Consider the following 20,431-nt stretch of genomic DNA (forward strand, 5'->3'; position numbering starts at 1 on the left):
ACTCACCACTCACCACTCCTACTCACCACTCCTCACCACTCCTCACTCACCACTCCTACTCACCACTCCTACTCACCACTCCTCACTCACCACTCCTACTCACCACTCCTACTCACCACTCCTCGCTCACCACTCCTACTCACCACTACTCACCACTCCTCACTCACCACTACTCACCACTCTTACTCACCACTCCTACTCACCACTACTCACTCACCACTCCTACTCACCACTCCTCACCACTCCTCACTCACCACTACTCACCACTACTCACCACTACTCACCACTCCTCTCTCACCACGCATCACCACTCCTACTCACCACTACTCACTCACCACTACTCACCACTACTTACCACTACTCACCACTCCTCACTCACCACTCCTACTCACCACTCCTCACTCACCACTCCTACTCACCACTCCTACTGACCACTCCTACTCACCACTCCTACTCACCACTCCTACTCACTCACCACTCCTCACTCACCACTCCTACTCGCCACTCCTACTCACCACTCCTACTCACCACTCCTACTCACCACTCCACTCCTCACTCACCACTCCTACTCACCACTCCTCACTCACCACTCCACTCCTCACTCACCACTCCACTCCTCACTCACCACTCCACTCCTCACTCACCACTCCTACTCACCACTCCACTCCTCACTCACCACTCCTACTCACCACTCCTCACTCACCACTCCACTCCTCACTCACCACTCCTACTCACCACTCCACTCCTCACTCACCACTCCTACTCACCACTCCTCACTCACCACTCCACTCCTCACTCACCACTCCTACTCACCACTCCACTCCTCACTCACCACTCCTACTCACCACTCCACTCCTCTCTCACCACTCCTACTCACCACCACTACTCACCACCACTACTCACCACTCCTCACCACTCACCTCACCAACAGGACTCGCTGCCTCCACTCCTGCACCTAGCCTGCACAGCAGTCAACCCATGGCACCTGCAGGGTCTGTCACGTGACCTCCTCCTCCTGCACCTAGCCTGGCACAGCAGTCAAACCCATGGCGCCTGCTGGGTCTGTCACGTGACCTCCTCCTCCTCCTGCACCTAGCCTGGCACAGCAGTCAAACCCATGGCGCCTGCTGGGTCTGTCACGTGACCTCCTCCTCCTCATGCACCTAGCCTGGCACAGCAGTCAAACCCATGGCGCCTGCTGGGTCTGTCCCGTGACCTCCTCCTCCTCATGCACCTAGCCTGGCACAGCAGTAGTCAAACCCATGGCACCTGCTGGGTCTGTCCCGTCACCACCTCCTCATGCACCTAGCCTGGCACAGCAGTACAAACCCATGGCACCTGCTGGGTCTGTCCCGTGACCACTTCCTCATGCACCTAGCCTGGCACAGCAGCAGTCAAACCCATGGCGCCTGCTGGTTCTGTCACGTGACCTCCTCCTGCTGCTACTCACTGCACTTGCCCCTAGAGTCTGTTGGAGGCTACACGGGGGACCTTTGTCTTTGTTGCCGTAGGGAGGGGTGGGCGCCTGCTCTCTGGAGCTGCTGGACAACGGTGGGGTGGACAACAACAACAACAACAACCACAACAACCACCACCACCACAACCAACAACAACAACAACTCCACCACCTCCAACTCCTACAGCAGCAGCAGCAGCAACAGCCCAACTGCTCCCTAGGGGCTGCCAACAACAACAACAACCTGGCAACACAGGTGACGTCACCACCACAACCACCACGCCACGCCCCCCCACCCCTGGCGCCCCTCCCACCACCACCCCCCCCCCCCTGGCGCCCCTCCCACTCCCCCTCCCACCCCTGGCGCCCCTCCCACCACCCCCCCCCCTGGCGCCCCTCCCACCCCTCACCCCTGGCGCCCCTCCCACCACCCCCCCCCCCCTGGCGCCCCTCCCACCCCCTCCCACCCCCCACCCCTGGCGCCCCTCCCACCACCCCCCCCCCCTGGCGCCCCTCCCACCCCCTCCCACCCCTGGCGCCCCTCCCACCACCCCCCCCCCTGGCGCCCCTCCCACCCCCCACCCCTGGCGCCCCTCCCACCCCCGGCGCCCCTCCCACTCCCCCGCCTGGCGCCCCTCCCACCACCCCCCCTTGCGCCCCTCCCACCCCCTCCCACCCCCTCCCACCACCCCCCCTTGCGCCCCTCCCACCCCCTCCCATCCCCCCCCCTGGCGCCCCTCCCACCACCCCCCCTTGCGCCCCTCCCACCCCCTCCCACCCCCTCCCACCACCCCCCCTTGCGCCCCCTCCCACCCCCTCCCATCCCCCCCCCTGGCGCCCCTCCCACCACCCCCCTGGCGCCCCTTCCATTCCCCTCCCCCCCTGCCCCCCTCCCCCCCTGCCCCCCTCCCCCCTGCCCCCTCCCCCCCCCTGCACCCCTCCCTCCATAGGGGCAGCTGATGATGATGATGATTTTCTCTATGCTGATGATGATCTTCACGATGGTAGTGCTGATGCTGCTGATGATGATGATGTTGCTGCTGCTGATGATGATGCTGATGATGATGCTGCTGCTGATGATGATGATGCTGCTGATGATGCTGCTGCTGCTGATGATGATGATGATGTTGCTGCTGCTGATGATGATGCTGCTGATGATGATGATGATGTTGCTGCTGATGATGATGATGTTGCTGCTGCTGATGATGATGATGCTGATGATGATGATGCTGTTGCTGCTGATGATGATGATGCTGTTGCTGATGATGCTGATTATGATGATGCTGCTGCTGATGCTGCTGCTGATGCTGATGATGCTGATGATGCTGATGATGATGCTGTATAAATCCTGCTGATGCACAGTCCTTCTCTTCGACCAATGGGCTGACGGGGATGAGACCGGGCATTGTGATGTCATCGGGCGTGATGACGTCAGCGCCGGCCCACCCCACCGCCTACGTGTCCCCCCGCCAGGGTAAGCCACTCCACGTTAGCAGGCCGGGCGCCGAGTCTATCCGAGGAGGTGGGGGGAGGGGGTTCTGTAAGAGGGCGACGGGGTGCAGGAGGTGGTGGTGGTGGTGGTAGAAGTGGTGGTGGTGTTGGTAGAAGTGGTGGTGGTGGTAGAAGTGATGGTGGTGGTGGTGTTGGTAGAAGTGATGGTGGTGGTGGTAGAGGCGGTGGTGGTAGGGGCGGTGGTGATGGTGGTGGTGGTGGTGGTGTTGGTAGAAGTGGTGGTGGTGTTGGTAGAAGTGGTGGTGGTGTTGGTAGAAGTGATGGCGGTGGTGGTGGAAGTGATGGTGATGGCGGTGGTGGTGGAAGTGATGGTGGTGTTGGTGTTGGTAGAAGTGATGGTGGTGTTGGTAAAAGTGGTGGTGGTGGTGTTGGTAGAAGTGATGGTGGTGGTGGTGGTGGTAGAAGTGGTGGTGGTAGGGGCGGTGGTGGTGGTGGTAGAAGTGATGGTGGTGGTGGTGGTAGGGGGGGTGGTGGTGTTGGTAGAAGTGATGGTGGTGGTGGTAGGGGCGGTGGTGATGGTCGTGGTGTTGGTAGAAGTGATGGTGGTGGTAGGGTTGGTGGTGGTGGTGGTAGGGGTGGTGGTGGTGGTAGGGGAAGTGGTGGTGGTGGTGGTGGTGGTGATGAGGTCCTGTGTGAGTGAGTGGGGGGCTAAGCGGTTGGTGAACGCCACCACCACCACCACCAACACAAATACAAAGGTCCCCCGTGTAGCCTCTAACAGAGCTTTAGGGGCAAGTGCTGTCAGCAGCAGCGCTACCTGTGAAGGCTACCGGCACTGTGGTACACACAGAGGGGGTGGGTGGCCAGCACCACCACGCCCGGCCGCCTTTGTCTCTCCCCCAGTGCTAGCGATGTTCACTGCTACACCACCACCACTACACCACCACCACCACTACTACACCACCACCACTACACCACCACCACTACTACACCACCGCTACACCACCACCACCACTACTACACCACCACCGCTACACCACCACCACCACTACTACACCACCACCGCTACACCACCACCACCACTACTACACCACCACCGCTACACCACCACCACCACTACTACACCACCACCGCTACACCACCACCGCTACACCACCACCACTACTACACCACCACCGCTACACCACCACCGCTACACCACCACCACCACTACTACACCACCACCGCTACACCACCACCGCTACACCACCACCACCACTACTACACCACCACCGCTACACCACCACCACCACTACTACACCACCACCCCGCTACACCACCACCACCACTACTACACCACCACCGCTACACCACCACCACCACTACTACACCACCACCGCTACACCACCACCACCACTACTACACCACCACCGCTACACCACCACCACCACTACTACACCACCACCACCACTACTACACCACCACCGCTACACCACCACCACCACTACTACACCACCACCGCTACACCACCACCACCACTACTACACCACCACCGCTACACCACCACCACCACTACTACACCACCACCGCTACACCACCACCACCACTACTACACCACCACCGCTACACCACCACCACCACTACTACACCACCACCGCTACACCACCACCACCACTACTACACCACCACCGCTACACCACCACCACCACTACTACACCACCACCGCTACACCACCACTACTACACCACCACCGCTACACCACCACCACCACTACTACACCACCACCGCTACACCACCACCACCACTACTACACCACCACCGCTACACCACCACCACCACTACTACACCACCACCGCTACACCACCACCACCACTACTACACCACCACCGCTACACCACCACCACCACTACTACACCACCACCGCTACACCACCACCACCACTACTACACCACCACCGCTACACCACCACCACCACTACTACACCACCACCGCTACACCACCACCACCACTACTACACCACCACCGCTACACCACCACCACCACTACTACACCACCACCGCTACACCACCACCACCACTACTACACCACCACCGCTACACCACCACCACCACTACTACACCACCACCGCTACACCACCACCACCACTACTACACCACCACCGCTACACCACCACCACCACTACTACACCACCACCGCTACACCACCACCACCACTACTACACCACCACCGCTACACCACCACCACCACTACTACACCACCACCGCTACACCACCACCACCACTACTACACCACCACCGCTACACCACCACCACTACTACACCACCACCGCTACACCACCACCACCACTACTACACCACCACCGCTACACCAGCACCACCACTACTACACCACCACCGCTACACCACCACCACCACTACTACACCACCACCGCTACACCACCACCACCACTACTACACCACCACCGCTACACCACCACCACCACTACTACACCACCACCGCTACACCACCACCACCACTACTACACCACCACCGCTACACCACCACCACCACTACTACACCACCACCGCTACACCACCACCACCACTACTACACCACCACCGCTACACCACCACCACCACTACTACACCACCACCGCTACACCACCACCACCACTACTACACCACCACCGCTACACCACCACCACCACTACTACACCACCACCGCTACACCACCACCACCACTACTACACCACCACCGCTACACCACCACCACCACTACTACACCACCACCGCTACACCACCACCACCACTACTACACCACCACCGCTACACCACCACCACCACTACTACACCACCACCGCTACACCACCACCACCACTACTACACCACCACCGCTACACCACCACCACCACTACTACACCACCACCGCTACACCACCACCACCACTACTACACCACCACCGCTACACCACCACCACCACTACTACACCACCACCGCTACACCACCACCACCACTACTACACCACCACGCTACACCACCACCACCACTACTACACCACCACCGCTACACCACCACCACTACACCACCACCACCACTACTACACTACCACCACTACTACACCACCACCACCACTACTACACTACCACCACTACTACACCACCACCACCACTACTACACTACCACCACTACTACACCACCACCGCTACACCACCACCACCACTACTACACCACCACCGCTACACCACCACCACCACTACTACACCACCACCGCTACACCACCACCACCACTACTACACCACCACCGCTACACCACCACCACCACTACTACACCACCACCGCTACACCACCACCACCACTACTACACCACCACCGCTACACCACCACCACCACTACTACACCACCACCGCTACACCACCACCACCACTACTACACCACCACTACTACACCACCACCGCTACACCACCACTACTACACCACCACCGCTACACCACCACCACCACTACTACACCACCACCGCTACACCACCACCACCACTACTACACCACCACCGCTACACCACCACCACCACTACTACATCACCACCGCTACACCACCACCACCACTACTACACCACCACTACTACACCACCACCACTACACCACCACCACCACTACTACACCACCACCACCACTACACCACCACCGCTACACCACCACCACCACTACTACACCACCGCTACACCACCACCACCACTACTACACCACCACCGCTACACCACCACCACCACTACTACACCACCACCGCTACACCACCACCACCACTACTACATCACCACCGCTACACCACCACCACCACTACTACACCACCACCGCTACACCACCACCACCACTACTACACCACCACCGCTACACCACCACCACCACTACTACACCACCACCGCTACACCAGCACCACCACTACTACACCACCACCGCTACACCACCACCACCACTACTACACCACCACCGCTACACCACCACCACCACTACTACACCACCACCGCTACACCACCACCACCACTACTACACCACCACCGCTACACCACCACCACCACTACTACACCACCACCGCTACACCACCACTACTACACCACCACCGCTACACCACCACCACTACACCACCACCACCACTACTACACTACCACCACTACTACACCACCACCGCTACACCACCACCACCACTACTACACCACCACCGCTACACCACCACCACCACTACTACACCACCACCGCTACACCACCACCACCACTACTACACCACCACCGCTACACCACCACCACCACTACTACACCACCACCGCTACACCACCACCACCACTACTACACCACCACCGCTACACCACCACCACCACTACTACACCACCACCGCTACACCACCACCACCACTACTACACCACCACTACTACACCACCACCACTACACCACCACCACCACTACTACACCACCACCGCTACACCACCACCACCACTACTACACCACCACCGCTACACCACCACCACCACTACTACACCACCACCGCTACACCACCACCACCACTACTACACCACCACCGCTACACCACCACCACCACTACTACACCACCACTACTACACCACCACCACTACACCACCACCACCACTACTACACCACCACCACCACTACACCACCACCGCTACACCACCACTACTACACCACCACCACTACACCACCATCACCACTACTACACCACCACCACCACCACTACACCACCACCGCTACACCACCACCACCACTACTACACCACCACCACTACACCACCACCACCACTACTACACCACCACCACCACTACACCACCACCGCTACACCACCACCACCACTACTACACCACCACCGCTACACCACCACCACCACTACTACACCACCACCGCTACACCACCACCACCACTACTACACCACCACCACTACACCACCACCACTACACCACCACCACCACTACTACACTACCACCACTACTACACCACCACCGCTACACCACCACCACCACTACTACACCACCACCGCTACACCACCACCACCACTACTACACCACCACCGCTACACCACCACCACCACTACTACACCACCACCGCTACACCACCACCACCACTACTACACCACCACCGCTACACCACCACCACCACTACTACACCACCACCGCTACACCACCACCACCACTACTACACCACCACCGCTACACCACCACCACCACTACTACACCACCACTACTACACCACCACCACTACACCACCACCACCACTACTACACCACCACCGCTACACCACCACCACCACTACTACACCACCACCGCTACACCACCACCACCACTACTACACCACCACCGCTACACCACCACCACCACTACTACACCACCACCGCTACACCACCACCACCACTACTACACCACCACCACTACACCACCACCACCACTACTACACCACCACCACCACTACACCACCACCGCTACACCACCACCACCACTACTACACCACCGCTACACCACCACCACCACTACTACACCACCACCGCTACACCACCACCACCACTACTACACCACCACCGCTACACCACCACCACCACTACTACACCACCACCGCTACACCACCACCACCACTACTACACCACCACCGCTACACCACCACCACCACTACTACACCACCACCGCTACACCACCACCACCACTACTACACCACCACCGCTACACCACCACCACCACTACTACACCACCACCGCTACACCACCACTACTACACCACCACCGCTACACCACCACCACCACTACTACACCACCACCGCTACACCACCACCACCACTACTACACCACCACCGCTACACCACCACCACCACTACTACACCACCACCGCTACACCACCACCACCACTACTACACCACCACCGCTACACCACCACTACTACACCACCACCGCTACACCACCACCACCACTACTACACCACCACCGCTACACCACCACCACCACTACTACACCACCACCGCTACACCACCACCACCACTACTACACCACCACCACTACACCACCACCACTACACCACCACCACCACTACTACACTACCACCACTACTACACCACCACCGCTACACCACCACCACCACTACTACACCACCACCGCTACACCACCACCACCACTACTACACCACCACCGCTACACCACCACCACCACTACTACACCACCACCGCTACACCACCACCACCACTACTACACCACCACCGCTACACCACCACCACCACTACTACACCACCACCGCTACACCACCACTACTACACCACCACCGCTACACCACCACCACCACTACTACACCACCACCGCTACACCACCACCACCACTACTACACCACCACCGCTACACCACCACCACCACTACTACACCACCACCGCTACACCACCACCACCACTACTACACCACCACCGCTACACCACCACCACCACTACTACACCACCACCGCTACACCAGCACCACCACTACTACACCACCACCGCTACACCACCACCACCACTACTACACCACCACCGCTACACCACCACCACCACTAATACACCACCACCGCTACACCACCACCACTACACCACCACCACCACTACTACACTACCACCACTACTACACCACCACCGCTACACCACCACCACCACTACTACACCACCACCGCTACACCACCACCACCACTACTACACCACCACCGCTACACCACCACCACCACTACTACACCACCACCGCTACACCACCACCACCACTACTACACCACCACCGCTACACCACCACCACCACTACTACACCACCACCGCTACACCACCACCACCACTACTACACCACCACCGCTACACCACCACCACCACTACTACACCACCACTACTACACCACCACCACTACACCACCACCACCACTACTACACCACCACCGCTACAACCACCACCACCACTACTACACCACCACCGCTACACCACCACCACCACTACTACACCACCACCGCTACACCACCACCACCACTACTACACCACCACCGCTACACCACCACCACCACTACTACACCACCACTACTACACCACCACCACTACACCACCACCACCACTACTACACCACCACCACCACTACACCACCACCGCTACACCACCACCACCACTACTACACCACCACCACTACACCACCCACACCACTACTACACCACCACCACCACCACCAACACCACCACCGCTACACCACCACCACCACTACTACACCACCACCACTACACCACCACCACCACTACTACACCACCACCACCACTACACCACCACCGCTACACCACCACCACCACTACTACACCACCACTGCTACACCACCACCACCACTACTACACCACCACCGCTACACCACCACCACCACTACTACACCACCACCGCTACACCACCACCACTACACCACCACCACCACTACTACACTACCACCACTACTACACCACCACCGCTACACCACCACCACCACTACTACACCACCACCGCTACACCACCACCACCACTACTACACCACCACCGCTACACCACCACCACCACTACTACACCACCACCGCTACACCACCACCACCACTACTACACCACCACCGCTACACCACCACCACCACTACTACACCACCACCGCTACACCACCACCACCACTACTACACCACCACCGCTACACCACCACCACCACTACTACACACCACTACTACACCACCACCACTACACCACCACCACCACTACTACACCACCACCGCTACACCACCACCACCACTACTACACCACCACCGCTACACCACCACCACCACTACTACACCACCACCGCTACACCACCACCACCACTACTACACCACCACCGCTACACCACCACCACCACTACTACACCACCACCGCTACACCACCACCACCACTACTACACCACCACCGCTACACCACCACCACCACTACTACACCACCACCACCACTACACCACCACCGCTACACCACCACCACCACTACTACACCACCGCTACACCACCACCACCACTACTACACCACCACCGCTACACCACCACCACCACTACTACACCACCACCGCTACACCACCACCACCACTACTACACCACCACCGCTACACCACCACCACCACTACTACACCACCACCGCTACACCACCACCACCACTACTACACCACCACCGCTACACCACCACCACCACTACTACACCACCACCGCTACACCACCACCACCACTACTACACCACCACCGCTACACCACCACTACTACACCACCACCGCTACACCACCACCACCACTACTACACCACCACCGCTACACCACCACCCCACTACTACACCACCACCGCTACACCACCACCACCACTACTACACCACCACCGCTACACCACCACCACCACTACTACACCACCACCGCTACACCACCACCACCACTACTACACCACCACCGCTACACCACCACCACCACTACTACACCACCACCGCTACACCACCACCACCACTACTACACCACCACCGCTACACCACCACCACCACTACTACACCACCACCACTACACCACCACCACTACACCACCACCACCGCTACACCACCACCACCACTACTACACCACCACCGCTACACCACCACCACCACTACTACACCACCACCGCTACACCACCACCACCACTACTACACCACCACCGCTACACCACCACCACCACTACTACACCACCACCACCACTACACCACCACCACCACTACTACACCACCACCACCACTACACCACCACCGCTACACCACCACCACCACTACTACACCACCGCTACACCACCACCACCACTACTACACCACCACCGCTACACCACCACCACCACTACTACACCACCACCGCTACACCACCACCACCACTACTACACCACCACCGCTACACCACCACCACCACTACTACACCACCACCGCTACACCACCACCACCACTACTACACCACCACCGCTACACCACCACCACCACTACTACACCACCACCGCTACACCACCACCACCACTACTACACCACCACCGCTACACCACCACTACTACACCACCACCGCTACACCACCACCACCACTACTACACACCACCGCTACACCACCACCACCACTACTACACCACCACCGCTACACCACCACCACCACTACTACACCACCACCGCTACACCACCACCACCACTACTACACCACCACCGCTACACCACCACCACCACTACTACACCACCACCGCTACACCACCACCACCACTACTACACCACCACCGCTACACCACCACCACTACTACACCACCACCGCTACACCACCACCACCACTACTACACCACCACCGCTACACCACCACCACCACTACTACACCACCACCACTACACCACCACCACTACACCACCACCACTACACCACCACCACCGCTACACCACCACCACCACTACTACACCACCACCGCTACACCACCACCACCACTACTACACCACCACCGCTACACCACCACCACCACTACTACACCACCACCGCTACACCACCACCACCACTACTACACCACCACCGCTACACCACCACCACCACTACTACACCACCACCGCTACACCACCACCACCACTACTACACCACCACCGCTACACCACCACCACCACTACTACACCACCACTACTACACCACCACCACTACACCACCACTACTACACCACCACCACCACTACACCACCACCGCTACACACCACCACCACTACACCACCCACTACTACACCACCACCGCTACACCACCACCACCACTACTACACCACCACCACTACCACACCACCACCACTCACACCACCACTACCGCTACACCACCACCACCACTACTACACCACCACCACCACTACACCACCACCACTACTACACCACCACCACCACTACTACACCACCACCACCACTACTACACCACCACCACTACTACACCACCCACCACTACTACACCACCACCACTACACCCACCACCACCACTACTACACCACCCACCACCACTACACCACCACTACTACACCACCACCACTACACCACCACCACTACACCACCGCTACACCACCACCACCACCACTACTACACCACCACCGCTACACCACCACCACCACTACTACACCACCACCACTACTACACCACCACCACCACTACTACACCACCACTACTACACCACCACCACCACCACTACTACACCACCACTACTACACCACCACCACCACTACTACACCACCACCACCACTACACACCACCACCACCACTACTACACCACCACCACTACACCACCACCACCACTACTACACCACCACCACTACTACACCACCACCACCACTACTACCACCACCACTACTAACACCACCACCACCACTACTACACCACCACCACCACCGCTACACCACCACTACTACACCACCACCACCACTACTACACCACCACCACCACTACTACACCACCACCACTACACCACCGCTACACCACCACCACCACCACTACTACACCACCACCGCTACACCACCACCACCACTACTACACCACCACCACTACTACACCACCACCACCACTACTACACCACCACTACTACACCACCACCACCACTACTACACCACCACCACCACTACTACACCACCACTACTACACCACCACCACCACTACTACACCACCACCACCACTACTACACCACCACCACTACTACACCACCACTACTACACCACCACCACCACTACTACACCACCACTACTACACCACCACCACCACTACTACACCACCACCACTACTACACCACCACTACTACACCACCACCACCACTACTACACCACCACCACCACTACTACACCACCACCACCACTACTACACCACCACCACTACACCACCACCACCACTACTACACCACCACCGCTACACCACCACCACTACTACACCACCACCACTACTACACTACCACTACACCACCACCACCACTACTACACCACCACCGCTACACCACCACCACCACTACTACACCACCACCGCTACACCACCACCACCACTACTACACCACCACCGCTACACCACCACCACCACTACTACACCACCACCGCTACACCACCACCACCACTACTACACCACCACCGCTACACCACCACCACCACTACTACACCACCACCGCTACACCACCACCACCACTACTACACCACCACCGCTACACCACCACCACCACTACTACACCACCACCGCTACACCACCACTACTACACCACCACCGCTACACCACCACCACCACTACTACACCACCACCGCTACACCACCACCACCACTACTACACCACCACCGCTACACCACCACCACCACTACTACACCACCACCGCTACACCACCACCACCACTACTACACCACCACCGCTACACCACCACCACCACTACTACACCACCACCGCTACACCACCACCACCACTACTACACCACCACCGCTACACCACCACCACCACTACTACACCACCACCACTACACCACCACCACTACACCACCACCACCGCTACTACACTACCACCACTACTACACCACCACCGCTACACCACCACCACCACTACTACACCACCACCGCTACACCACCACCACCACTACTACACCACCACCGCTACACCACCACCACCACTACTACACCACCACCGCTACACCACCACCACCACTACTACACCACCACCGCTACACCACCACCACCACTACTACACCACCACCGCTACACCACCACCACCACTACTACACCACCACTACTACACCACCACCACTACACCACCACCACCACTACTACACCACCACCGCTACACCACCACCACCACTACTACACCACCACCGCTACACCACCACCACCACTACTACACCACCACCGCTACACCACCACCACCACTACTACACCACCACCGCTACACCACCACCACCACTACTACACCACCACTACTACACCACCACCACTACACCACCACTACTACACCACCACCACCACTACACCACCACCGCTACACCACCACCACTACTACACCACCACCACTACTACACCACCACCGCTACACCACCACCACCACTACTACACCACCACCACTACTACACCACCACCACCACTACTACACCACCACTACTACACCACCACCACCACTACTACACCACCACCACCACTACTACACCACCACTACTACACCACCACCACCACTACTACACCACCACCACCACTACTACACCACCACCACTACTACACCACCACCACCACTACTACACCACCACTACTACACCACCACCACCACTACTACACCACCACCACCACCGCTACACCACCACTACTACACCACCACCACCACTACTACACCACCACCACTACACCACCGCTACACCACCACCACCACCACTACTACACCACCACCGCTACACCACCACCACCACTACTACACCACCACCACTACTACACCACCACCACCACTACTACACCACCACTACTACACCACCACCACCACTACTACACCACCACCACCACTACTACACCACCAACACCACTACTACACCACCACCACCACTACTACACCACCACCACCACTACTACACCACCACCACTACACCACCACCACCACTACTACACCACCACCACTACTACACCACCACCACCACTACTACACCACCACTACTACACCACCACCACCACTACTACACCACCACCACCACTACTACACCACCACCACCACCGCTACACCACCACTACTACACCACCACCACCACTACTACACCACCACCACTACACCACCGCTACACCACCACCACCACCACTACTACACCACCACCGCTACACCACCACCAGCTACACCACCACCACCACTACTACACCACCACCACTACTACACCACCACCACCACTACTACACCACCACTACTACACCACCACCACCACTACTACACCACCACCACCACTACTACACCACCACTACTACACCACCACCACCACTACTACACCACCACCACCACTACTACACCACCACTACTACACCACCACTACTACACCACCACCACCACTACTACACCACCACCACCACTACTACACCACCACTACTACACCACCACCACCACTACTACACCACCACCACCACTACTACACCACCACCACCACTACTACACCACCACCACTACACCACCACCACCACTACTACACCACCACCGCTACACCACCACCACTACTACACCACCACCACTACTACACTACCACTACACCACCACCACCACTACTACACCACCACCACTACACCACCACCACCACTACTACACCACCACCGCTACACCACCACCACTACTACACCACCACCACTACTACACTACCACTACACCACCACCACCACTACTACACCACCACCACTACTACACCACCACCACTACTACACCACCACCACCACTACTACACCACCACTACTACACCACCACCACTACACCACCACCACTACTACACCACCACCACTACTACACCACCACCACTACTACACCACCACAGCTACTACACCACCACCACTACTACACCACCACCACCACTACTACACCACCACTACTACACCACTACACCACCACCACCACTACTACACCACCACCACTACTACACCACCACCACTACTACACCACCACCACCACTACTACACCACTACTACACCACCACCACTACACCACCACCACTACTACACCACCACCACTACTACACCACCACAGCTACTACACCACCACCACTACTACACCACCACCACCACTACTACACCACCACTACTACACCACTACTACACCACCACCACTACACCACCACCACTACTACACCACCACCACCACTACTACACCACTACTACACCACCACCACTACACCACCACCACTACTACACCACCACCACTACTACACCACCACAGCTACTACACCACCACCACTACTACACCACCACCACCACTACTACACCACCACTACTACACCACTACTACACCACCACCACTACACCACCACCACTACTACACCACCACCACCACTACTACACCACTACTACACCACCACCACTACACCACCACCACTACTACACCACCACCACCACTACTACACCACTACTACACCACCACCACTACACCACCACCACTACTACACCACCACCACTACTACACCACCACAGCTACTACACCACCACCACTACTACACCACCACCACCACTACTACACCACCACTACTACACCACTACTACACCACCACCGCTACACCACCACTACAAGCTGCTGCTCGTCATTGTGAAGAGCACTTGCCCCCACACAACCCTCTACCCCCCCCTCCCCCCTGCCTAAAGGCTACCTTGGGTGGTGGTGTCTGTGTGTGTGTGTCTGTGTGTGTGTGAATCTGTGTGTGTGTGTGTGTGTGAATCTGTGTGTGTGTGTGTGAATCTGTGTGTGTGTATGAATCTGTGTGTCTGTGTGTGTATGAATCTGTGTGTCTGTGTGTGTATGAATCTTCTGTGTGTGTATGAATCTGTGTGTCTGTGTGTGTATGAATCTGTTCTGTGTGTGTATGAATCTGTGTGTGTATGAATCTGTGTGTCTGTGTGTGTATGAATCTGTGTGTCTGTGTGTGTATGAATCTGTGTGTCTGTGTGTGTATGAATCTGTGTGTCTGTGTGTGTATGAATCTGTGTGTCTGTGTGTGTATGAATCTGTGTGTCTGTGTGTGTATGAATCTGTGTGTCTGTGTGTGTATGAATCTGTGTGTCTGTGTGTGTATGAATCTGTGTGTGTGTGTGTTAATCTGTGTGTGTGTGTGTGAATCTGGGTGTGTGTCATGTGAATTGTATGTGGTGTGTGTGAAGCTGTGTTTGTGTGTGTGTATCTGTGTGTCTGTGTATGAATCTGTGTGTCTGTGTATGAATCTGTGTGTCTGTGTATGAATCTGTGTGTCTGTGTATGAATCTGTGCGTGTATGAATCTGTGCGTGTATGAATCTGTGTGTGTATGAATCTGTGTGTCTGTGTATGAATCTGTGTGTGTATGAATCTGTGTGTGTGTATGAATCTGTGTGTGTGTATGAATCTCTGTGTGTGTGTGAATCTCTGTGTGTGTATGCATCTCTGTGTGTGTGAATCTGTGTGTCTGTGTGTGTGTGAATCTGTGTATGAATCTGTGTGTGTGTATGAATCTGTGTGTGTGTGTGATCTGTGTGTGTATGAATCTGTGTGTAATCTGTGTGTGTGTGTGTGTAATCTGTGTGTGTGTGTAATCTGTGTGTGTGTATGAATCTGTGTATGAATCTGTGTGTGTGTGTAATCTGTGTGTGTGTGTGTGTGTGAATCTGTGTGTGTGTGTAATCTGTGTGTGTGTGTAATCTGTGTGTGTGTGTAGCGCTGGTGTTGGCCGCGCCTCCCTTCCTGGTGCTCGAGGGAGCCGAGGGAACCGTGGGGGGCACCTTGCCCCCCATCTCCCTGGACCCCACGGGGGGAGACCTCCCCCAAGGTAAACAACAGCAACAACATCAACAACAACAACAACAACAACATCAACAACAACATCAACAACAACGACAAACACCCACAACATCAACAACAACAACGACAAACACCCACAACATCAACAACAACAACGACAAACACCCACAACATCAACAACAACAACGACAAACACCCACAACATCAACAACAACAACGACAAACACCCACAACATCAACAACAACAACGACAAACACCCACAACATCAACAACAACGACAAACACCCACAACATCAACAACTACACCCACAACATCAACAACTACACCCACAACATCAACAACTACAACCCACAACATCAACAACTACACCCACAGCATCAACAACTACACCCACAACATCAACAACGACAAACACCCACAACATCAACAACGACAAACACCCACAACATCAACAACTACACCAATATCAACAACTACACCCACATCAACAACTACACCCACAACATCAACAACTACACCCACAGCATCAACAACTACACCCACAGCATCAACAACTACACCCACAGCATCAACAACTACACCCACAGCATCAACAACTACACCCACAACATCAACAACTACACTCACAACATCAACAACTACACCCACAACATCAACAACTACACCCACAACATCAACAACTACACCCACAACATCAACAACTACACCCACAGCATCAACAACTACACCCACAGCATCAACAACTACACCCACAACATCAACAACTACACCACAGCATCAACAACTACACCCACAGCATCAACAACTACACCCACAGCATCAACAACTACACCCACAGCATCAACAACTACACCCACAGCATCAACAACTACACCCACAGCATCAACAACTACACCCACAGCATCAACAACTACACCCACAGCATCAACAACTACACCCACAGCATCAACAACTACACCCACAGCATCGACAACTACACCCACAACATCGACAACTACACCCACAACATCAACAACTACACCCACAACATCAACGACAAACACCCACAACATCAACAACTACACCACAGCATCAACAACTACACCCACAGCATCAACAACTACACCCACAGCACCCTACCTAATGACCCCCCCGGGTTATCGTGTGCCCGTGACCCCCCCCCAACCCCCCCCCCCCACCCCCCACCCCCCCCCCCCCCGGTCTGTGTGCGTGGCCCGCCAACTCTCTCCTGCTCGCAGACAAGAAGCTTCTACAGCTCTTCTACAATCTGGGTATCCAGGTACACAACGCCACGCTCACTCACCCGCTTACTCGCTCGCTCACTCGCTCGCCCACCCACTCGCCCACCCACCCACTCGCCCACCCACCCACTCGCCCACCCACTCGCCCACCCATCCACTCGCCCACCCACCCACTCGCCCACCCACTCGCCCACCCACTCGCCCGCCCACCCACTCGCCCCACCCACTCGCCCACCCACCCACTCGCCCACCCACTCGCCCACCCACTCGCCCACCCACTCGCCCGCCCACCCACTCGCCCACCCACTCGCCCACCCACTCGCCCACCCACTCGCCCACCCATCCACTCGCCCACCCACCCACTCGCCCACCCACTCGCCCACCCACTCGCCCGCCCACCCACTCGCCCACCCACTCGCCCACCCACCCACTCGCCCACCCACTCGCCCACCCACTCGCCCGCCCACCCACTCGCCCACCCACTCGCCCACCCACTCGCCCACCCACTCGCCCACCCACTCGCCCACCCACCCGCTCGCCCACCCACTCGCCCACCCACCCGCTCGCCCACCCACTCGCCCACCCACCCACTCGCCCACCCACCCACTCGCCCACCCACTCGCCCACCCACTCGTCCGCTCACTCACTCGCCCGCCCGCTCACCCATCCCACCCACTCGCTCGCCCGCCCACCCACTCGCCCACCCACCCACTCGCCCGCCTACTCGCCCACTCCCTCGCCCGCTCACTCAATCGCCCAACTACCCACACACCCACTCGCCCACCTACCCACTCACCCACCTACCCACTCACCCACTCGCCCACCTACCCACTCACCCACTCACCCACTCGCCCACCTACCAACTCATCCACTCGCCCACCTACACACTCA

General features: G+C 57.3%; 1 protein-coding gene across 1 annotated transcript in view; it reads left to right on the plus strand.

Annotated features, from left to right (window-relative positions):
- The first annotated feature begins 1,028 nt into the window (after nt 1-1,028).
- The window catches only part of LOC142923155 (uncharacterized), an 86,161-nt gene continuing 66,758 nt past the window's right edge, over nt 1,029-20,431 (plus strand). The window contains exons 1-4 of the mRNA XM_076064090.1: nt 1,029-1,712; nt 2,819-2,930; nt 18,215-18,325; nt 19,538-19,578. Of these exons, the coding sequence (XP_075920205.1) occupies nt 2,849-2,930; nt 18,215-18,325; nt 19,538-19,578 (234 nt within the window). The 5' untranslated portion in view covers nt 1,029-1,712; nt 2,819-2,848. The remainder of the gene's footprint in view (nt 1,713-2,818; nt 2,931-18,214; nt 18,326-19,537; nt 19,579-20,431) is intronic.

This window comes from Petromyzon marinus, unplaced genomic scaffold, assembly GCF_048934315.1.
Source record: "Petromyzon marinus isolate PM22_M1 ecotype Great Lakes invasive population unplaced genomic scaffold, UKy_Petmar_22M1.pri1.0 PM_Scaffold_305, whole genome shotgun sequence".
In the NCBI taxonomy this organism is placed as follows: domain Eukaryota; kingdom Metazoa; phylum Chordata; class Hyperoartia; order Petromyzontiformes; family Petromyzontidae; genus Petromyzon; species Petromyzon marinus.